This window comes from Cervus canadensis, chromosome 16 (genome assembly GCF_019320065.1).
Source record: "Cervus canadensis isolate Bull #8, Minnesota chromosome 16, ASM1932006v1, whole genome shotgun sequence".
In the NCBI taxonomy this organism is placed as follows: Eukaryota; Metazoa; Chordata; class Mammalia; order Artiodactyla; family Cervidae; genus Cervus; species Cervus canadensis.
The window spans coordinates 22,833,827-22,858,270 of NC_057401.1; the positions used below are offsets into that span (position 1 = coordinate 22,833,827).

Here is a 24,444-nt window from a genome sequence, read left to right on the forward strand (position 1 = left end):
TCAGAAAAAACTTAATGTTGCCATTGTGCATTTATATATATTTTTTTATAATTTGTATGTATATTCACTTTATAATTCTTTCACATCATTAGTCTGCAAAAATATAATTTTTAATAGCTTTATAGAAGTATGTTATTTGGATATCCCATAATTTATTTAACCATTTTCCTGTTGTTGTACTAGTTCAGGTTAAGATGTTTTTAAATACAATATTTTGGTAATAGGTAAGTGATAGAAATTCAAGAGAAAGAAAGAGGATATATGGCAGCTTGATTGAGCATTCCCATGGGTAACTGCTCCTGGCAGTGATGGGTGGGAACTAGGGTGTGACAGTTGTAGCCATGTTGTTAATACCTGGATTTTATCAGTATCATCAAGAATCAACTTAAAATGCTAATTTGTCTATTTATAATGAGAAATTTTTTCTGCTAGGTAAGATGAAATATTTGCATCAGCCAGTAGTTTTTCTGGGAACTCCAAATTATTAAAAAAAACTGTGTATGTGTGAGTCACTCAGTTGTGTCCAACTCTTTGAGACCCCATGAGCTGTAGCCCGCCAGGCTCCTCTGTCCATGGAATTCTCCAGGCCAGAATACTAGAGTGGGTTGCCATTCCCTTCTCCAGGAGGTCTTCCCAATCCAGGGATTGAATCCAGGTCTCCCTCATTGCAGGCAGATTCTTTATTGTCTGAATCACCAGGGAAGTTTAGTAAATACATATCAGAATGAACCCTAAGTTAAAAGTTAGACCAACTGCAGGGGAGCTGTTCTTTGATGGTTTCGTATTATTAATAGCAATCTGTAGACCTGACTTACTGAACTGTCCTTGTGATACTTTCAGCCTCTTATTGAACAGTACAATAAGAGTAAGAGAAAACCCAGTGAAATTCATCATCATGTTAAATATAATGATGAAAGAGATGCTGGGACAGAGTTCATTATGTTATTCAGGAACTTCTTTATGAAGATGCTTAGGATGATACTCTGACTTTCTTATTAGGAACAGTTGTGTGATTTGTTTTAGTTTATGGTCAGTGTCAGAGTTATGCAGCTTTTCCTCTGGCAGCTGTTAGGTTTACAGCCAATCTTTTTGCCCACCTCTCTCAAATGTACTTAATAAAGTATACATTTTTATTAGCTGTATTTTATGTCTTATCCTCATTTTAAATTTTCTTTTTTAAAAAATCAATAATTGGGGACTTCCCTGGCAATCCAGTGATTAAGACTCCATGCTTCCACTGCAGGGACACAGGTTTGATCCCTGCTTGAGGAACTAAGATCCCGCATGCAGAGCAGTGTAGCAAAAAATAAATTTAAAAAATTGATAACCTGTATAAATTACCATCTCTTTGAGGAGGTTCCCCAGATCTGTTTCATCTATCAGAAAATATTTCTCTCAAGCTTGAGATAATATCCTGGTCAGACCAGTAAAGTAAAAACATCCAAAATTATTCCTTCTTTCTTGTATATCCTCTAAATCTGGTCACCTGGACTTTGTTGATTTTTTTGAATACTTTTCTCACATTCGTTTACTTCTCTCCATATTTACTGGTGTTGCCCTCATATAGGCTACCATTATCTTATTTAATTACTTAATAAGCTTCTAATTAAACTGCCTACTTTCTGTTTTGCTCTCTTCTACGTTCTTCACATTATAGCTAGAGTTACCTTTTTTAAAACAAAGTTCAGACCGCATGATTCTCCTCCTTTAAAATATCTTACCACCCTGACTCATCAGGATAAAGTCTCAGCTCCTTAACAGGGTTTACGAGGCCTCATATGAATCACTGGGCACCTCACCCTCTCTGTCTCTTGCCCATTCCTCGTCTCATGCTCAAGGCATAATTTTTGTTTCCTCGTTTCTTGAAATGTAGTGTGATCCCACTGTCCTCCATGATTTTGCGCAAGTTATGTCCCATGACCACTTTTTCCCCTTTATCATACTGTTCTTTCCTCCTTTTTTAAAAACTCATTTCAGTTCTCAGCATAGATGTCAATTCCCTCTTAGTAGCCTTCCTGACCACCTGAATTAGCTACTCCTTGCTGTACAACAGGAACTAATACAACATTGTAAATGAACTATAACTCCAATTTAAAAAAAAAAACCAACTATAAAACAAAACCAAAAAAGAATATTAGACCGAAAAAAAACAAAATAGCTGCCCTTCATATGTAATTTCAAGCCATCCTCTACAGAATCCTCTTAAAAGGCTATAAACTCTGAAATGACTATCTCAATCATTATTCCCCAGCATCTAGCACAATGCTGAGTACTATTTGTTGATCTCCTCTAATGGCCAACCACTCTATGAAATTTGTCTTATTTGTATTCTTGTTTCATAGAAGAAGAAATAGGCCCAGGGATATTTGAATAACTTTCCTAAAGTCATATTTTAATTGTGCAAGCCAAGAAGAATTAAGCCTAAGCAAGCAATTCCAGAGTCTGAACATTTAACCACTACTGGCTCCCTTCCAAGCAAAATGATCAGACCTGTTTTAATTTTTGTTGATCAAACCTGTTTTAATTTTTGTTGATCAATCCTGTTTTAATTTTTGTTATCTCAATGTATTCTATCTTTTGTATGCTGCTTTAAATCTCAAGAAATAAAATGAGGTAGAAATAAACCCAGTACAGCAAGTTGCAATACAGACTAGTACATCCAGCAGATACTAAGTTCTCCTAACGTCCCATGTTTCAATGCTCTATAGCAAGTTTACCGTGCTCATCCCTAAAATTCATCTGTTGGAAAAGCTTAAAACCCATTTTCTTAGGCAGTTGATAGAACCTGTCAGATTCATACTAAAAAAATTCCCCCTTTGCAGAAAAGTGTATAACCATCTGTCTTGTTGCAGTTCTGTGTCTATTCAATTTTATATTAGTGGCAGAGCTTTTAAGCATTACACTGGCTTCTGAGTGAAATTCGGGAGATACTTTAATGTTATCAGCTGAACAGTTACAGACTAACTCCTAAGGTAGAGTCTTACTATCATAGCTAATCTTGGTCATTATATGCTGATTTTTACTAACTTCAGTTTTAAAGAGGGTGACTTTATTTTCAATTTGGAAGATCTACCTCATTTGAAACACAGCTTCTCTCACCTTCTCTATGTATTGACTGTATGTAAATATTGATTGACTTTTAGTAGATTTGAAGGTCTGATTGTTTTATCTTCCTACTAGATCTTATGTAAGGGCTTCCCTGGTGGCTCAGATGGTACAGAATCTGCCTGCAGTGCAGGAGACCTGGGTATGACCCTTTGGTTGGAAAGATTCCCTATAGAAGGAAATGGCAACCCCTCCAGTATTTTTGCCTGGAAAATTCCATGGACAGAGGAGCCTGGTGGGCTATAGCCCATGGGGTTGCAAAGAGTTGAATACAACTGAGCAAATAACACCCACCTACCTTACATATGACCTTTTTTTTTTAATTCCCTTTATACTAGGTTCATGAGAGAAGTGTCCAGTCAGACTTCCTACTAATTATCTTGAAGGAAATTTTACAGAAACGTTCTGATTTACATTTGATTCTCATGAGTGCCACTGTAGACAGTGAAAAGTTTTCTACCTATTTCACACACTGCCCTATTCTGAGAATTTCAGGAAGAAGTTATCCTGTTGAGGTAAGTTTTTTTAATAATGCCTCTGTGAACAGAAACTACATTCCCACCAGTGAGTGTCCCCAGAAGATAGGCCCTTAAGTCTGCTGCTGCTGCTGCTAAGTCACTTCAGTCGTGTCTGACTCTGTGCGACCCCATAGACGGCAGCCACCAGGCTCCCCAGTCCCTGGAATCCTCCAGGCAGGAACACAAGTGGGTTGCCATTTCCTTCTCCAGTGCATGAAAGTGAAAAGTGAAAGGGAAGTCGCTCAGTCGTGTCCAACTCTTAGCGACCCCATGGACTGCAGCCTACCAGGCTCCTCCTTCCATGGGATGTTCCAGGCAAGAGTACTGGAGTGGGGTGCCATTGCCTTCTCCCCCTTAAGTCTGAGCCTAGAACTATTCCTAAGGTAATGCAAGTCAAGAGAGGACCTGGAGATGGCCGTGGGAATCAGATAGCTGAGCTGCCTTGACTGAGCTGCCAAATAGTGGGCTGGAAGGAGGATTGTGCTGAATGACATACGTCAGAGGTACACAGCATAAAACAACTCTATAGCAAAGCCAAATCTACATCCAGATTGGGGTCGCTGCCTAACAATAAGGAACTGTTTTTCCACCCATGTGGAAGTTGGATTGAGAGTTGGACTATAAAGAAGGCTGAGCTCCAAAGAATTGATGCTTTTGAACTGTGGTGTTGGAGAAGACTCTTGAGAGTCCCTTGGACTGCAAGGAGACCCAGCCAGTCCATCCTAAAGGAATTCAGTCCTAAATATTCATTGGAAGGACTGATGCTGAAGCTGAAATTCCAGTACTTTGTCCACCTGATGTGAAGAACTGATTCATTGGAAAAGACCCTGATGCTGGGTAAGATTGAAGGTGGGAGGAGAATGGGACAACAGAGGATGAGATGTTTGGATGGCATCACCAACTCAAAGGACATGAGTTTGAGTAAGCTCTGGAAATTGGTGGACAGGGAAGCCTGGTGTACTGCAGTCCATGGGGTCACAAAGAGTTGGACACGACTGAGTGACTGAACTGAACTTTCCACGCATTCCTCAAATTTAGGGGGATTTTTCTTTGAAGCTTTCTTCTATTCTTAATGTTTGCCCTTTTGGTTCAGCTGATAAAGAATCTTTAAATTGATTTTCACATGTAAAAAATATACACCATAATGTACTTTGTCCTGGAATTACTAGGGACAGATCCATCTATATCAGGCAAGTTCTTCATTCCCAAATAATGCAGGAAAAAAAGTTTTTTTAATATTCTCATTAGCATGTGGTAACATTCAGAGAGGTAGCAATTCCTTGTTCTCTTTAAGATGATATTTACTGAAATGAATTTGAGCTCACTGTTCATATGCCTTCACCTGTGCAGGTTTTTCATCTTGAAGATATAATAGAGGAAACAGGCTTTGTACTGGAGAAAGACTCAGAATATTGTCAGAAATTTCTGGAGGAGGAAGAAGAAATAACCATTAATGTTACAACCAAAGCAGGGGGAATAAAAAAGTATCAGGTAAGAAGAAAACACTTTTAAAGACATCTGATGATGATATCCAAGACACAAACTACCATAAGAGTTTTTAAATCATGTGGCTGGCACAGTGCATTCAAATACATTTTGTTAGAGGAATAACAGATATGATTATGAGCAAATTTTAAACATCATTTCTTTGATCTTTGTTTTACTGACTCTTTTACTGTTTTACTTACTGTTTGGTTTATATTTGCTTTACCTCAACGCTTTAAATAGACTGGGGCAGGCCCAGAGTCTAGATCCCTGCCACTGGTTTTCTTAGCAGCCTCTGTCCTGGCATGAGCCAGCCTTAGCTCTGTATCATCCAGGGAAGCACAGTTCTTCATAGAGAGTTAGTTTAGTTTGAATGACATAATTTTAGGAATATCACAAAAGCTACACTATCCTGCATTTTGACCAGTGGTACTATTTACATATTTTCACTGTATCTACAATATTCCATTCATCTAATGGACAAATTTAAAGTTAGTTTATCTTTTAATTAAGCAGATAAATCAAGGAAGCAAAAACTAAAATCTTTTCTTAAAACTGTAGAAAGTGTTTACATGCCAAGATTAAAAGTTTTGCTGTACTTAAGGGGGCTGGATGAAATTAATAGGATAGAGATGAAATTTTATCATACTTTAATACTGTTAAAAATTGTATTCTTGCTATATTTTAATGAAATAATGGTGACAGAAAAATACAAATTTGAATAAGTGCCAAGTAGTTTGTTTTTTCCTTCTTTGTGTTTACTTCATATTTTTGTTCAGGTTTTTCTGATTATGTTTCTTTTAGGAATACATCCCAGTTCAGACTGGAACAAGTGCCGATTTAAATCCATTTTACCAAAAGTATAGCAGTCGTACTCAGCATGCTATTCTCTACATGAATCCTCATAAAATCAACCTGGATCTCATTTTGGAACTTCTTACATATTTAGGTATGTACCTGTTTCTAATGTGTCTCCATTTGTTTTGATAAAACTTTTCAACTAACCGGAGATGTTTTATTAATATTTTATATGCTGTTCCTTATTTTTGAATATTGTATGTTTCAAAAAATTTCAGACAGAAGTCCTCAGTTCAAAAATGTTGAAGGAGCAGTACTGATCTTTTTACCAGGCCTTGCTCATATTCAACAGTTGTATGATCTCTTATCAACTGACAGAAGATTTTTTTCAGAACGGTAACTACAGATCTTCATTATATTCCTGGTAGTTTTAAAATAGAGCAATGTTTTGTACATTAAAATTCTTGATCAGAGCTTTCAAAGTCTTTTCACCTTTAGTTAAAATTGTCCATGACAAAGCAATTCTTATTTTAACTTTGTTATAGCATTTTATCTACTAAAAATTTTAGGTACTTTTTCTACATTTGTTTTATTTTCTTAATATGATTTAGCAGAGGGAAACTTGTAGTTAAAAATAACCCATGGGATGATGCAAAACCCCAGCAACATTGCAGTTTATCATCCATACAGACTGAATTGGCTCTGTACTGTGTCTGTTTTTATATAGTTTATTACTGCTATTATCATTATCACCTTGGCATCAGAATATACTTTTTAAAATACTTTAATCCCTGCATTCATATAATTCATATTAAATTTTTCTCATCAACGAGTGTATATATATATTCTCAGAACTTTTGTGTGTGTTTAAAATTTTTCATAATAAAAAATTTTTTAATTGCTTCCTATTTGCAAATAAATTTTGTTATTCTTTGCAGTGTCTTCTAAAGAGAAACTCTTGCTAAGAACTATGATTTTAACTTTCAGATATAAAGTGATAGCTCTGCATTCTATTCTTTCAACTCAAGATCAAGCTGCAGCATTCACACTTCCTCCTCAAGGAGTCAGGAAGGTAAAACTCAGTACATCAAATTTATTTATATGTGATCCACCTGAGAACAGTTCATGAAAATGATTCCCTATCATCAAAGACAGTTATTAAGTACCTTATAGCACATGGCAGACTCCAGATGCTCTGCAGTCTAATATCATCAAAAGTGAACCCAATATTAAAATTCAATTTATATTATGTTAGGTGTTTATATTATGTGTTATCAATAACTTTAGAGGAGTGGTAGTTTAAAAACATGGCATTATTGTTGCTTTTGAGAAGGAAAAGTCACTACTATTCCTTCAAGAAGAGAACACAAAGGATGTTTGATGTCAGAAGCTACTTGAATCCTGGGAGGATTCTTTTTTGTTCTCTATAGTCTATTCATCCCTGATCATTTTTGCAACACAGAGAACATTAGGTTAGGAAACAATCTTAAGGTATTTTCATTGTCTCCTCTGTTCAGGATTCTGAATGAAGAGATACTTTGCAAAAAGAGTTTCTCAGATTCTTGTCCCAAAGCTGCTGCCATGTCTTTGGCTTTTGGCAACCTACTCAGCTTTACTTTCTCATCTTTAAAAGGGGTTGAATTAAATGTATGGTTTTCTAACTGTGCTCTGAAAACTCCAAGGGTTCATAGGTTATGCTCTGATCTGTAACATTTGGGCTTCTCTGGAAGATTTTGTCTGAAGAAAAGAATTCCACCACCTCTAAACACTTTGATCACCTAGGTCCTATCTAAGTCTTAATAATCTGGGTTCTCTTTCCTAGGATGAAGGATAAGAAAAGCAATCAATTCAGTATTGAGATAGAGTGATAACATATTGAACTGACCTAAAGTTGCCTAAATGTTTCACCTCCAAAGACTCAACAGAAGAAAAAAACACACACAAGAAGAAGGGCTGTTCAGCCATCACCATTAAGAATTTTTGAGCTAGAAAGGGACCTAAGAAATCATGTATTTCTTCCTCTTAATTTGAGACCAGAGAGGTAAAATGACTTGCCCAGGTCACAAAGCTAATAAGTAGCAGAGCCGGGGCAATAAGCCACCAGTTCTTCTTACTAAAGAAAGTATTCCCTAATAATTGTAAAGTTTCTGCTGAGCAGTCTCCATTCTCTGACCCACTTTCCCATTTTACATGTATCATTTTTAAGGTGACTGACTAGAATTAAGGGACTATAGTATTTCTGTTGGAATAAGAATCTATAAGTTTAATTAATAAGCTGAGGTGATAAAATCAATTAGAGCAAATTTAAGTTACACAGTAACAGCAATTAGATTGTGAATTTTTGTAAAGAATAATTGAAATTCACTTTTTAAAATGCACTGGCTAAACTAAAGAATTTTTAAGTGATGGCACATTGCTGAAAGTAGTTACCTAAATGTTTTGGCTTTGTGTTTTCAGATTGTTTTGGCAACAAATATTGCAGAGACGGGTATCACTATTCCAGATGTTGTATTTGTAATTGATACCGGAAGAACGAAAGAAAATAAGTAAGTTTGCATTTTTTTCCCAAATCAAAACATATTTAACCTGAAAAGGGCTTGGAACTGTTGAATTGTTAGGAGACATCACAGAACCATTCCAATCAGTACATGTACTGCCAAAACAAGCACTAGATCTCAGAATCACATGGGGAACATCTCAAATGTCCTAATTCTGTCCAAAACAAAAGGTCTCAGAGAAGCTGTAGGGAAGTTTAAAATGTCTAAGAATATCAAAATTGTCAAAGAATATGTCAAAATTAATGTCATCAGTTTTCCCATAAGTAATATCAGTGTACTGCTACTGATAGGAAAGTGCTGAGAAAATTCAGACAGAAATTCTTATCAGTTAGTTTGTAAAATAAATTGTTTTACAAAAACATTATTTATGGGATTATAAAAAAGCATGGGTTTTAGAATCAGAGTTAGATTATAAATCTTGATCTATAATTTTGAGCAAGTAATATTAAATCAGTTATAATCATCAGTGTTCTCCTCATATGTAAGTGGGAAAATTAAAGTTTCATAAATTGAAAATACGTACTACAGTAATTGGCACATAGTAGATAACTTTAACTGTTAAATTTAACTTTAACAGAAAGATTATTGCTTTATAAATGTTTTGATGTTTATGTTTAACAAATAAGACCATCTTCGTGGTCTATTCTAATCTATATACACTGTCCCTAATATTAGAAAACTTCAGCAATATTTGGAAATGAGTATGACTGTCCAATACAAAATAGACTCCTGACTTTTTTTAACTATACCTTTAGAGGAAGTGTTTTCAGGGTTGAACTGTATTTTGTGAAAGGTGCTTTGAATTGTGATGCTCACAGCAGAATTTCTCACTTTTTCAAAGAATTCTTATTGCATAATTAATGGGCATTCTAATCTTCAACTTTAGAATCAAATACTTCCAGTTTTTTTTTTAGATTTTTATTTAAGTCAGTTATCTACATATCTCTCCTAAAACATTTTTCTAGGTACCATGAGAGCAGTCAGATGAGTTCTTTGGTCGAGACATTTGTCAGCAAAGCCAGTGCTCTGCAGCGCCAGGGGAGAGCTGGGCGGGTCAGAGATGGCTTCTGTTTCCGCATGTACACGAGAGAAAGGTATGGCGTAGCCTGGAGACTAAAAACACACAAACCAGCGTTTATTTCTGATAATATGTGTTTAGGATTATTTTACCTTATTTTTCAGATTTGAAGGCTTTATGGACTATTCTGTCCCTGAAATCTTGCGCGTGCCTTTGGAGGAATTATGTCTTCATATCATGGTAATCCCAAAGGAACTTAGATGAACTTTTGTTCTCCACCCCTTTCTAAGAAAAAAGAAAAAGACCTAAACTTATCTTACCTTCTGTTGCACTAGATTTTCAAGTATTTTATTTACTCTGCTCTAATAAATTCCCTCTTCCCCCATATTTTATAAGGAAACCCACTGTGCTTTAAATCTGCCATAGGCACTCATACTTTAAGTATACTCATAATTTTAAGAAATTAAAATACAGACTCATAGCCCAGACCACTAGTTCTCAACTGGGGATGATATTGCTCACCAGGGAAAATGTCAGGAGACATTTTTAGTTGTCAGAGCTGCGGGAAGAGGGAGACCATGCTATGGACATCTAGTGGGTCAAGACCAGGGGTGCTGCTACACACTCTACAGTGAACAGCACCGTCCCCTAAAACGAAGAATTATCTGGGCCCACTAACAATAGAGCTGGACTTGAAAAGTCCTGACCTAGACCAAAGGCTTCTGTGTCTGAAAGATCTATAATATCCTTCAGTTCTTAGATTTTTTGGTTCTATAAAAATCAGGAATGAAGAAACTAAAAATATGCAACTGGAAAAATCTCCTCTTTGCTTAAAATTTTACTTAAATTTAGTTTCAGTTTGACCATCTTTTTGTTAATTCTTTCTGATCACATCCGAATTTTATCACTTTTTCAATCTGCAGAAATGCAATCTTGGTTCTCCTGAAGATTTCCTCTCCAAAGCTTTAGATCCTCCTCAGCTTCAAGTAATCAGCAATGCAATGAATTTACTCCGAAAAATTGGAGCTTGTGAACTAAATGAGCCTAAACTGACTCCACTGGGCCAACACCTTGCAGCTCTGCCTGTGAATGTCAAGATTGGCAAGATGCTTATTTTTGGCGCCATTTTTGGCTGCCTGGATCCAGTGGTAAGACAAGCAACACTGCTGCTTCCTCCCTGTAAATATCATTTTGGTTGGGGAGGTATTAAGTTGGGAAAAATTTTTTTAACTAAATAGGGTGTCTGTACTAACATTAAAGCCAGAAAATCTGAATGCTTAATGAGAATTTTTGAATATTTAACTTTTTATATTTATATACAAGAAAATATCTTCATCCATATACTCTTGTGTATTGTAGGTATTATTTTGTAAAAGGGTTTTGGCTTGTCTAGACTTCTGCTATCAAACATCCCACTTGAAATATTTACTTAATTCTTTCTGTGTGTGTGTGTGTGTGTGTGTGTGTGTGTGTCTGTGTGTGTGTATATATATATATATATATATATAGTAGATGGATTCATTGAGAGTTTTGAACTCCACACTTAAGTAGAATCAAAACTTCCTTCCTTTTTTCTGGGTTTTCTCTGAGCTAGCAATTACCAGCAATTCTGTTTTCTCAAATTATCTCAGAATTAACAAACTTTTTGCCTCTCTCTGAATCTCTTGCCTGCTTTGCCATTCCAACTTTATCAAGTTGTAGCCTTTTCTGGGACTACAAATAAGGCTGTTTGAAATCAAAATGGGGAGAGTATGACTTACTCTAGTCTTTTTTTTTTTCTAGTATCAGAAATATATACCAGAATTGTGTTGAGTCTAAGAAATATCTACTGCCATGATAGTTGATCTGAAAAGCTGCAGCAACAACAAATGGGTTGTTATATAGTCCAAATTATGTAAGAATTACTTAAAGAGCATTGCAGGCAATGGAAATTCAGACTCAGTGTCAAAATTCTGATCTGTGATTAAGGAATTTCTTTTAACTGTGTGACAATCAGTCACTTGCACAAATACTCATTTTTTAAAATCCCTGATTCTGTTGGTATTACTTCCCTGTCTCACAAAGATGATATTAAAAGTAAATGACAAAAAAAAAAAAAAGTAAATGACAGATTTTTAAAATTCCATAAAATGAAGCTAAAAGTAACTAATTAAAATGAAAACACTAGCTATTATAAAACATAGTAAATTCAAAAGAAGAAACATGCAACTTGAAAGTGCTGTTATTTTATGATTTGCTTTCTATTACAATACAAATCAGCTTTCAGTGTGTACCTCTTTAAGGTTCAATTTTTTTGTTTATTTATGGGTAGGCAACATTAGCTGCAGTTATGACAGAGAAGTCTCCTTTTACCACACCAATTGGTCGAAAAGATGAAGCAGATCTTGCGAAATCAGCTTTGGCCATGGCAGATTCAGATCATCTGACAATCTACAATGCATACCTGGGGTAAAGAAATAATCTGGGTTTTGTCAGTAGGTCAAACCTGAGGGTATTTACTTTTTAAAAAATTTATCTTTGACTTTTATTAAAAAGATACATTTAAGGTTTAAATTTAGTATTAACTAGTTACTTTATCTGTCAAGTATAATTACTTTAGACATTTGTATTTTTATAATCCTAAAATTTAAGAACAATGTACTTTGTATTACTATGTGTATATTACCTTATATTTGAAGTTATTAATATTCTGATATACATAAGCAAAGAATACCTATATTGTAGTTGAAATTGACTGGCTCTTAGAATAGGCAAGGCCCTTCCTGGTTTTATATGATTATAATATAATTAAAGCTATGGTTAGTACCTCTGAAAGTGAGTTTGAAAACATTAAACTTCGGTCATTTTTCTTACGTAGATGGAAAAAAGCACGGCAGGAAGGAGGCTATCGTTCTGAAATAGCATATTGCCGGAAGAACTTTCTTAATAGAACATCACTGTTAACCCTAGAGGTAAGTCTTAATGCAGCTGTCTTAATTTAGGGTCATATGGTGGACCAGTGGGATTATTTTGGAAAAAGAAATGCCTAGGATAGTGCTTGATACATAGTAAGTGTTCAATAAACATTTGCTGAATTAATAAATTTGTGATTTTTTTGTTTTGTTTATCACAACAGGTAACCTGTATTACATGGTGATTCAAAATAGTATTTAACAGGGACTTCCTTGGCTGTTCAGTGGTTAAGACTCTGTGCTTCCAAAATAGTGTTTAACAATCATATTATATTCAGGAAGTGGTCAAAGATGCAACATGATTTCATAGAAATAACACTAGTTTGAGAATTAGGATAGTTGTCTATTCAACAACTCAAACTTGGAAGTTAATTTAGTCTCAGTTTCTCATTTAAAAAAGAGAAATTGAATTGGGCATATTCTACAGTTTTTCTCAACTCTGAAAACCAGTTGTTATTTTGAATTATTATGGAAATTTTCAACTATACATAAAAGTAGACAATAGTATAGTGAACTGTGTACTCATTTCCCACTTCCATAATTATCAACATGTGCTCAATCTTGTTTTCCTTATACTCCCCTTAATCCACTATCTACCCTCTAGATTATCTTGAAGCAAATCCCAGATGTCAGGTTGTTATATATCTCTGAAGTATAGGACTTTTTTCTTTAGCATTATGCCTTGAAAAATAATTCCTTTATATCATCAACTATACAGTGTTTAAATATCCCTGATTTTTCATAATTTTTTTTTTACAGCTAGTTCAAATCATGATCCACACAAGGTCCACACATTAAAATTGGTTGATATTTCTCAAGTGTAGGACAACATTTAAAGGGAAATGGTGTTTAGTGCAGACATGCTATAAAAGTATTCAGAAAATAAACTTACCTCTCACATAATTCCCCTATTCTGTGCTCATATTTTAAAAGGTTGTCTGGCTCAGGTTCAAGATAAGGAGAGAGAAGCAACACTCCTTTGTCTGCACCCCACTTCCTCCAGGCCTTCAAGTTGCCTCCCACTCCCTCCCTTCTATCAGCCTTTTCTTCGCCTCCCCTAGGCTACAGGGTTTTCAGTTCTTTCCCAGTCTTGTAGTATTACAGCAACTGTTTGTCTGATTTTTCTTCTCCTAGAATTAAAGTCCCTTAAGTCCCAAACCAGAAACCTCAAGGGAATCCTAAATGTAAACTTAATCTTTTAATCACTTATATCCTGTCTACTTTAAAATTACTCCTCCTTGCAAGACAGCAAAAGAGACACAGATGTAAAGAACAGACTCTTGGACTCTGTGGGAGAAGGCAAGGGTGGGATGATTTGAGAGAATAGCTTTGAAACATGTATATTATCATATGTGAAATAGATCGCCAGCCCAGGTTCGATGCATGAGACAGGGTGCTCAGGGCTGGTGCACTGGGATGACCCTGAGGGATGGGATGGGGAGGGAGGTGGGAGGGTGGGTCAGGATGGGGAATACATGTACACCCATGGCTGATTCATGTCAATGTATGGCAAAAACCACCACAATATTGTAAAGTAATTAGCCTCCAATTTTTAAAAAAATGGCAAATAAATAAATAAAATTGGATTAAAAAAAAAATGCTCATCCTCCCTATGGTATTTTAGCTGATTGGCACTACTAAAGGTAGAAAAAGATTTTAAGCAACAAGTATTAGATGGTTGCCATTAGTAAACATTGTCAGAGTTCTTTAGGAAATTGTTTCCCAGAGACAAGTGAAGAAGGTTCTTGCAGTCTAGGATCAGAATCCTCTGTAATTCTTCCTCAGTGTTCTCTATGTGACCATCCTCACTGAGTAAAACTCTTGAAAGCAGAGCTACTGCTAAAGTAGATATACTGAATGAAAATGCATTCAGGCACATTTTTATTGCTTTCGCATATTAGACATTCATATTTTATGATATTTAAAGTCTTGGGAAGATAATCTGTACCAAAAAATCAGTTATGTTATATAATCAGGTGACCCCTTAACATTTCAGTATCTTTTTTTCTTCCCTAATGTAATTTACGCTATAGCTTAGTAAATAATGATTGGGCATCATGTCAGTTTTTTTTTTAATTGAAGTATGGTTGATTTATAAAATAATATTTCAGGCGTACAGCATAGTGATTCAGTATTTTTCTAGATTACACTCCATTAGAAGTGATTACAAAATACTGACTATAATTCCTTATGATGTACAATATATCCTAGTGGCATATCTCTTTTATACATACTTGTGTGTACCTCTTAATTCCATATCCCTATCTTGCTCCTCCCCCTTTCCCTTCCTCCAGTGGTAACCACTTGTTTGTTCTCTATATCTGTGAGTCTGTTTCTGTTTTGCTGTATACATTTATTTATTTTAGATTCCACAATTAAGTGATATCACACTGTATGATATGTATGTCTTTCTCTGTATGTCTTTCTCTGCCTTATTTCACTAAGTATACTGTTTAGTCCATCAACATTGCTGCAAATTATCTTTTTTTTCATTTTTACAAAAGTTTTATTATATATTTATGGAACTTGAGGAATAGTAATATATTAAGACATTTCTTCAAAGGATAAGCTGTGTTAAACTTGAAAATAAACTGATATGTTAATGAGATGCATAATCTAAAGAGTTTGCTAAACTAATAAAGTATTATTTATTCAAAGAATAATGCACAAGGACTTCCTGGTGGTCCAGTGGTTGGCATTCCGTGCTTCCAATGCAGGGGTCATAGATTTGATCCGTGGTCAGGGAACTAAAATCCCACATTCCATGATATGTGGCCAAAAAAATTAAAAAAAAAACAACAATGCAGAGATATATACTTCATGCTGCTGGCTTTACTTAGTAATATGATGGATTAGGAAAATATTTGACAAATGTTAATATTCATAATAAGGTTAGAAATGAAACATTTTAGCATGCCAAATTCTATAAGGTTTTTTAAATTAGCGTGTAGTTGGTTTATAATATTAATAAATTTTAGGTATACCACATAGTGACTCACAAATTTTAAAGATTATAGTCCATTTATAGTTACTACAGAATATTGGGTTTTATTGGGTATATTCCATGTGCTGGCAACATATCCTTGTAACTTAATTATTTTACACATAGTAGATTGTATCTCTCAGCCACCTACCCCTACCTTGCCCCTCCCTCCTTCCCTCTCCCTACTGGTAACTACTAGTGTGTTCTCTGTGTTTGTGAGTGTTTCTTTTTGGTGTTATATTCACTAATTTTATTTTTTTTTTGGAGTCCACATATAAGTGATAATATATAGTATTTGTCTTTGTCTGTCTGACTTATTTCACTTAGCATAATGCCCTTCAGGTCCATTCACTTTGTAGCGAATGACAAAAATTCATTCTTTTTTTTGCCAAATAATATCCCATTGTGTGTGTGTGTATTATCTTTCTCCATTTGTCTATTGATGGACATTTGGGTTTCTTCCATGTCTTGGCTATCGTAAACATCTATGAATATTGGAGTTCATGTATCTTTTCGAATTAGTGTTTTCATTTTTTTCTGGATATATGCCCGGGAGTGAGATTGCTAGATCATGTGGTAATTTTCTTTTTAGCTTTTTGGAATCCTGTCCCTTTTGATAGGAAACAGTAATATAAAGTACAAGGCTGGTTGGCACCTTCTTTAATCGATTATGATCTTGTCTCTTTTTAACAAACCAATCTAGGATGTAAAGCAGGAGTTAATCAAGTTAGTTAAAGCAGCAGGATTTTTATCATCTACAACTTCTAATAGCTTGGAAGGAAACAGAGCCACACAGACCCTCTCCTTCCAAGAAATTGCCCTTCTTAAAGCTGTACTTACTGCTGGACTGTATGACAACGTGGGGAAGATAATCTATACAAAATCAGTTGATATTACAGAAAAATTGGCTTGCATTGTGGAGACAGCCCAAGGCAAAGCACAAGTACATCCATCCTCAGTAAATCGAGATTTGCAGACTTATGGATGGCTTTTATACCAGGAGAAGGTAAAATGCTCATTCTTAAATTCCAGTATTTGGGACATTATTCTAGAAGTCAGTCATAAGAAATTTGGATGCCCACCAAATACTATATATGGTTCTTAAACTGAGTTATTCATGTTTATTCATATTTGAAATCAAGATGTTCATGGTGTCTCAACAAAAATATAAACATGTCTTTTTTCCACATTTCCAAATAAGGGGGATATGGAATGGGATAGAACTAAACGTGATGTTGCAACAGTCTGAGACACAGTGCAACCTAAGATGACTTAATAGCAAATATTTGTAGATTAAAACAGTCAATCTTTTGAATCATAGCTCATTAAATTAATAAAGATCCATAATTTCAAGCATTGGCTTGAGTAACTCCCAGCTTATCAGCAAACTTAAATGTGTAAAACATGACAAATTCCTGACTAATGGTCATTGCTGAACCTTGCTGTAGAAACCGGACACTTTGAAACTTAATCATAATTTTATCTTTCCATTAATTATTTAACAGCATTAGCATAACACTGCTTATTCATACTTTATGTTCAAGGTATACAATTCAGCCTTACAATTAATGTTTAAAATCCTTTAATGGTATAAATACACAGGTGGTGACTATGATTATTATAAAATAGATTGTGCAACAGAATGTAGACATGTAGCTTTATAAAACATGATTTAAAATAGTAGCAAATTACAGAGAAATGCTTACATGAAACAGATAAATGAATTTTTTATTATTTTAGGCTGTGAAGTGTTTTTTTTTTTTTTTAATACAGATACGATATGCCCGAGTGTATTTGAGGGAAACTACCCTAATAACCCCTTTTCCAGTGTTACTTTTTGGTGGTGATATAGAAGTTCAGCACCGGGAACGCCTTATCTCTGTTGATGGCTGGATCTATTTTCAGGTACGTGCTACAACTGATCTTAAAATTTTACTGCCAGTACCATTGAGGTAGTTTTTTTTTTTTTTTATTGGAGTTTGCTTGATTTCTTCCTATGGTTTGACTTAAATAGAAGACGTCTGTATTTTATCTTGCCTGTATGGTTTTAAATCTGTTTAAGTTTAAAATCCAACTATATTCCTAATTGCATATTGCATTTATTGTCAGTAATAATAATTTGCCATGTGTGTGGACTTCAGTAGTTAACTTTACATGGATCATCCTAATTTAATACCCCTAACAACCTTGTTAGACGATTTCTTTCTATTGACGAGGCACTTAAGTTGAGTGAGAAGTTAAATAGCTTACATGGATTGTTAATGGTAGAGCAAGGTTTAAACCTAGAACTGTCTGATCCTCACACTTGCGCTCCTTCTGCTATATCATGCCACCTATAAAAAGACACAAATTCATTTGATTCATACTGTTAAAATTCTCCTCTGGAAAAATCAAACCAACCAGTGCTACCGACAGTAAGTTTATTTCTCTGTAACTTATCAACATTGACCACTTTAAGCAAATCTAATATATTCTGCTATGATATACCATGATAGCTGTTTGTCTAAGACTGGAGAGGTAAATTTTAAAGGCAGATTAAAAAATATGTGCACTTCTCACAGAGAGGGGGAGATGGTGATAGTGTTCTATAACTGGATTGTGGTGATGGCTGTACAACTCTATAAGTTTATTAAAAATCATTGAGTTGTACATGGTGAGTAAATTTTTATGATCTATAAATTATTCCTCAGTAAAGCTATTTTAAAAAATTCCATTTTAAAACCTGTAGTCCTCTTTCTTCCTCTTCCGGGGACGATATCTAGAGGCATTCAGGATGGTCCAGTGTCTGACCTACCGTCATAGGCCGTCCTACAGTACAGCCTCTAACAAAACCAGGCTGTCCCGAATCCCTGGTAATGGAATTGTTTACCTTTATACCAAGAAGGTTGGGAAAGCACCAAAGCCGCATGTGGGCTCTGCCCAGGCCGACTTCAAGGAGTTCATGCTGTGAGACCTAAGGTTCTTATGTGGTTGTCTAAAATGAAAAAACACATCAGCTGGGCTATGATGGTTCCGTGTGTGCTAAATATGTCCGTGACAGGACAAGCATGCTTTCCTCATCAAGGAGCAGAAGATGGTTGTGAAAACGTTGGAAGCACAAGCACAGAGAAAGCTAAATTAAAAAATGAAGCATTTTTGAGCAATAAAATCAAAAAGCACAAAAATGAAACTGTAGTCCTCACTCCCATAGAGTTGATACAAGAGAAGAAAATAATTACAAAATGGTTGCTTTATTCTGGAAAGAGGTATCAAGTTTATGGGTACTTAATAAGGAAATTGAAGTTTATGTCTCTTAGCTGCAGACGGAAATTTATTTTTCTCATAACATTTTATATTTAAGTCAATATGTGTTAAAGCACATCATAAGGCATATATGCTTACCTTGATTTTATTTGAACACATTCACACTCCCCGGGATTAAGGTTGTTCAATTTGTCATCTCTCAACAGGCACCTGTTAAGATAGCTGTCATTTTCAAGCAGCTACGAGTTCTCATTGATTCTGTTTTAAGAAAAAAACTTGAAAACCCTAAGATGTCTCTTGAAAGTAAGTGTGTGACTCTAAGAAAGAGGAACTTTCTCTGAGGTTCTCGTTATGTTTCTCTACCAGTCTTCCAAATGTAGAGCTGTTGGTCTATAATCCTTCCAACAGAAATCTGCAATGGACACCTGAGTTGCCTGTTAGCCTGGTATGTGCTTTGCTGTGCTTAGTCACCCAGTCATGTCCGACTCTTCATGACCCCATGGAGTGTAACCTGCCAGGTCGCTCTGTCCATTGGGATTCTCCAGGAAAGAATATTGGAGTGGGTTGCCATGCCTTCCTCCAGGGTAGTCTGGTATAGTATTTCCCAGACTTGCCAAATGATCAGAGTTATCCTGGCAGTTGTTAAATATATATATATTGTTTATATATATCTATATGGTCCAAAGACCTAACTCAGGCATACTGAATCTCCTCTATAGGGGAGGCCTATGGCTATATGCTATTTTATAATCTTTTCATCTGTAATACTTACCCTGTACTACCATCCCCATTTTTAAGTGCAGTTATTTTTAATAAACCAGGTTGTTTTTCTGGTAGAATTTCTTATGTTTAGGATTTGGGCAGTTGCATCTTCATGCTTTGACTTAATGTTTCTCTGTTTCCTATATTTTCTGCAAACCTGAGTTTGAGCCCTCGGTCGGGAAGATCCCCTGGAGAAGGGCATGGCAGCCCACTCCAGTCTTCTTGCTGGAGAATTCCATGGACAGAGGAGCCTAGTGGGCTACAGTCCATGGGGTCACAAAGAGTTGGACATGACTGAGCGACTAACATACATACACATTCTCTATATTTCCTGAAAACTGGTAGTTATATCTAATGACTTGATTAGAATCTGGTTTTTAGAAAAAGAATATTTTTTGGTTGGTGCTATATCCTTCCCATTGCATCACATCAGTTTGATTTTCCTGTTTTTAATGATAAGAATTGATCAGTTTGTTCAGTGTGATTATATTTAACAGACATCCCAATTAATTCTAGTCGGTAGGCAAGTTGGGGAGCCACTGGTCTAGTGCTACTGCCCTGAAGTCTCACACTTTATGTTAATTTCCATAACTGAAGGTGAATGAGTAAGCACTTAACTGTTAGCTTTCCTGTACTGCTGGAAACTTAGATCCGGTCGTGTGGGCTCTTCCCTTGAGGAACTCTGTGCACTACCAAACCAAAAAAAATACATTATATTAAGGACAGGTTGAACCTCAACTTTTAAATTAAGAAAAGTCAATTTAAAAATGATTTCAGTGTCTCCCTTTGCCATAACAGGAAAAGTAGAACCTGCCCTCTGATGAAGCATGTATCTTTGATGAGGGTGGATGAAGTACATTAGTGTCCTCTATTTCTGGACTTAGAGAAGTTGGGATACAAGGGACACCAAGCTTTTGAAAAAGAAATAACTGAAGTTGCTCTTGTATTTTCTTTTACTATACTATTCCTCAGACTAAAAATCATAGTTCTTTCTAGACCTGTCATGTTCGCCTTACAGCCAGTGAACTTTCTTCCCTCACTCCTTTTTATTTAATGCCACTATAGCCTCCAAGAGCCTGAGTGTCAGGCCATGGACCCAGTTATCAAAATTCTCCATTGCAGTCATTGAAACATAGACCATTTTCTTACTGAAGTGTCTAATAAGATAAGAATTTCAGTCTTGGAGTCCTGATAATTACAACTATTCAGAAAGTAGTTATGAAGTCACAATATCAGACCAACTGATTAAAAGCAGAGGCAGCTGTTAAAACCTCTAACAAATAATGTAGCCCTTATTTAGTCTGTTTGTCCAATTAATTGGTGTTTGATTCCTTTGTTGTGTAGAGAGGTCTGTCACTTTGCCATCTACACTTCTAGAGCACTTCCCTGGTAAATTTTTTTGTTTCCTTTGAACTAAACATGGAGAAACAGATAAAGAGTGCTTTATTCCTTGCCCATACTGTTGGCATCCTGGCTAATTCTGAAGTACATGGATGAATCAAAAAGTAGACTTGAACTAGGTGAAAAAGTTAGGAAATTTACTGTCTAAATAGAATTTTTAAGAAATAATAGAGGCATATCTAGTTTTATAAGTGAATTGCTGGTGTTAACTCTGTATTCTAATTTAAAAGAATCTTTTAATAAAGTATACCTGTGGCTTACATGTGTATACACTGAAAAATTAGTCAGTGGTGAATTTATTCATTGGTTTTTTCCTTCTTCCATCCAGATGACAAGATTCTCCAGATCATTACTGAATTGATAAAAACAGAGAATAATTGAAACTGCAATTCATGATCAACTGCTTTGAAGAGAGTCATGAAATTAGGTGAAAATGGACCATCCCATGAAGTATTTCAGTACTTAAAATGTTGGTACTAGTCATCATGTGAAGGTGGTGGGAAAAAGCACATACTTTAAACGTGTGGAATTTTCTAATTTCTTTTTAATGATAGTTATTCTCAGTGTATTTGCCACTACATTTACAATAAATTCTTTGGTATCATCCATGTGGTATGCATCATCATGTGCCTCACGGGCAAAGCCTGTGTCTGTAGTATCGTAACTTACTATTGTGATTCCCTGCGTACCCACCTCGTCCTCTTATCAGTCCTTGATGTCTAGAGAGTTCAAGCCTTCTTGAGGAGGAAAAGATCTAAAGATCTTTCTCCCAAAGGAGAAAGTGAGCTCCAAAACCAGTTGTAATTAAATTTTCACAAAAATATACAACTTCAGTTATTTAATATTTGATAGGAAAAGTCAAAACTTAAATAAGGTATACACTATTAATAGATGCCATCTACATTAGTAGCATTCACTAAAGCACGGAGGATAGGCAGCAATGGCTAATGCTACTGTCAAGCCGGGGTGACACCATTTGCACCATTTTCCTCAATCATAAGCTTTGATATCACTGCTCTTGAATCTTTTTTGTACCGATAATAGGATTGATAAGGTCAGTAACTTTAAGATACTAAAGCATACTTAGATATTTTTCAGTGGTTTTCTTTGTTTTACTTACTGGGGATTTTTGAAACTCCATCTTGATTATGTTGAGGAATTTTCCATTTTCTGTCAAGATTGTTTAGGAACCTCAAATATATTTTTGTGTAGACCAAATGGCAAAAATTGTATCTGAAGGACAAAAGATTAGAATTGAGTAGGTACTTAGTGACTATAGTTGACCCTCCACACAGTGGTACCAACCCTCCACACAGTCAAAAATCTGTGTGTAACTTCTGACTCCCCCAAAACTTAACTTCTACTAGCCTACTGTTGGCCAGAAGCCATACAGCTGATTAACATATATTTTCTGTTGTATCAGGGCTTCCCTGGTGGCTCAGCTGGTAAAGAATCTGCCTGCAATGCAGGAGACCTGGGTTTGATCACTGGGTTGGGAAGATCCCCTGGAAAAGGGACCAGCTACCCACTCCAGTACTGATGTGGCCTGGAGAATTCCATGGACTGTATAGTCCATGGGGTCACAGAGAGTCAGACACAACTGAATGCCTTTCACTTTCACTTTTCTATGTTATATCTAACATACATTTTATACATTCATGAATACCTTTTTCTTAATTTTTTTTTTTAAATATTTCTAGGCTTCATGGCTCATCTGCAGGTTTTTTACATTGTTGCAAACGTCAAACATTTTCCAATATATTTATTGAAAAAAATCTCTGTAAGTGAACCCACACAGTTCAGACCTATGTTGGCCAAGGGGCAAGTGCATTTGTTGATGAATGAATAAAAGAAGCTGTAACTGTCACTTTATGTGCAGATGAAAGTAAAAATAGTAGCAATCTCTCATTTTAGGTTTCTGCTTGCAGTGTGAGAAATGAATTGACAGCAAGGAGTCAAATGTGGCTGTGGTTAGGAATCCCTCTCCAGTGCCATTAATAGAAATGGAAATGTTAAAGAGCTAGATAGGTGCTGGAGGCAGTTCAACTTGTGAAATACAAGGACATAGAAATTGTGAAGTTGTGCTGGTGGAACTAACGTTAATAGACTACTTTGTGTGTGCATGCTAGTGCCCACGTGTTTTTTGTGTACTGACTTATTTAATCTCCACAACAACCCTACGAGGTAGGTAGTGCATTATCTGCATTTTACAGATGAGGAACCTGAGGCCTGAGGAAGTGAAATAACTGGTCCAAGATCAGGCTGATAGTAAGAGGCAGAAGAATCATTATGGCTCTGGCGCTATTTACATTTCTGAAATGTAACCATTCCTTTGAAAATGTGAAAACAGTGGCTCACTTGAGGATTAGGATCATAGAGTTAGAGTCTTTCGCACAGAGGTGATAGTTAACAATGTGGGAATGAAGATAACCACCAAAGGAGAGAGCAGATAGAAGATAAGTGATGTTAAAATCTTACAGAACTCCATATTTCAAAGTCCATTCACTCCTTTACATCTCCTCAGCCATAACGCAGACCGACATCACCATCATCTTTCACCTACATCACTAGTAATATCCAAATTTGGCTCTCCCCTTCTTACCCCTCTCTAATCCATCTTCCCTACAACTGTAAGAATGATCTTTTGAAAAGGTTATCTGTTGCTTGGCTGATTCAACCCTTGCCTGGCTTCCCATTGCCCTTAAAGTATGAACTTCAAAACCTGGCTGCAAAGCTCTAAGTGATCTGGAGCTTGCCACCTTCCAACTCCTCTCTACCTCTTCTTGCAGTGCTCCAGCCACACCAGGCTCCTTCGGAATCCCAGAAGATGCCAAGTGGCCTTTTAATTATTTATACATGTTCTCTGTTCTGGTTCTTTACCACACAGCCTATCCTGCTCCTTTGCTGTCTTCACAGACCACCCGACTGACTTCCTCACTGACGATCCTGCTGAAGTGTAGCTCCCCTTTTAATCACTCAACACACAGTACTTTGCAGAAGTACCATCTGCTTTCTGTCTTCTCCCGTGGGACCACAGACTGCATTTTGACTGTTTTCCCATGCTACTGTATACTGGCTGCAGCACATACAGGCATTCAATAAAAGTCTGCTGAAGATGAATGAGGTATGAGGAGGGGCAGGGTCAGGCATTCTTGCCGAAGTCCAGGAAGGAGAGTTTCTGGGAAGCAAGGGTTTGTCAACAGATATTACAGACTAAGAAAAGACTTCCAGATTTCATAAGCAGGTCCTGCTTTTGAGAGCAGTATTTGAATTAAGGGTGGCAAGGAAGGACACTGAGAGGTCCCACAGCCGCCTACACATTCAGTGGTTTGCTAAAGGCACTTGCAGGACTACTATGATAGAGATATACAATAGGATCGGCCAGCGGAAAAGACACTTCACAGGGAGTCTGGAGGAATCTACCAACAGGCTGTCTACGTGTGTGCAATGTCTCTGTCCAGAGAAGCTTGTTGGAGACTCGAAGTCCAAGGATTTTACTGAGGGCTGATTACAGGCACAAAGACCAAAATCATAGCTCTCAAAATTCCAGCCTCCCAGAAGGAAAGCAGGCATTCAGTGCCTCAAGCAGAAAAAAGCATTATCTGAAATGCAGGGAACTGTT

General features: G+C 36.2%; 1 protein-coding gene and 1 pseudogene across 2 annotated transcripts in view; both read left to right on the forward strand.

Moving 5' to 3' along the window:
* DHX29 (DExH-box helicase 29) overlaps window positions 1–21,428 on the forward strand; it is a 44,886-nt gene extending 23,458 nt beyond the window's left edge. The window contains exons 13-27 of one of the 2 annotated variants that reach the window (XM_043488648.1): window positions 3,444–3,620; window positions 4,974–5,114; window positions 5,913–6,057; window positions 6,185–6,302; window positions 6,894–6,978; window positions 8,364–8,452; window positions 9,430–9,558; window positions 9,647–9,722; window positions 10,406–10,630; window positions 11,794–11,930; window positions 12,340–12,433; window positions 16,120–16,422; window positions 17,190–17,321; window positions 18,866–18,962; window positions 21,151–21,428. In XM_043488648.1, the coding sequence (XP_043344583.1) occupies window positions 3,444–3,620; window positions 4,974–5,114; window positions 5,913–6,057; window positions 6,185–6,302; window positions 6,894–6,978; window positions 8,364–8,452; window positions 9,430–9,558; window positions 9,647–9,722; window positions 10,406–10,630; window positions 11,794–11,930; window positions 12,340–12,433; window positions 16,120–16,422; window positions 17,190–17,321; window positions 18,866–18,962; window positions 21,151–21,203 (2,001 nt within the window). In that variant the 3' untranslated portion in view covers window positions 21,204–21,428. The remainder of the gene's footprint in view (window positions 1–3,443; window positions 3,621–4,973; window positions 5,115–5,912; window positions 6,058–6,184; window positions 6,303–6,893; window positions 6,979–8,363; window positions 8,453–9,429; window positions 9,559–9,646; window positions 9,723–10,405; window positions 10,631–11,793; window positions 11,931–12,339; window positions 12,434–16,119; window positions 16,423–17,189; window positions 17,322–18,865; window positions 18,963–21,150) is intronic. The other variant, XM_043488649.1, reaches the window with a different exon arrangement.
* Window positions 17,333–18,859, forward strand: LOC122454273 (annotated as a pseudogene).
* Window positions 21,429–24,444: the final 3,016 nt, after the last annotated feature.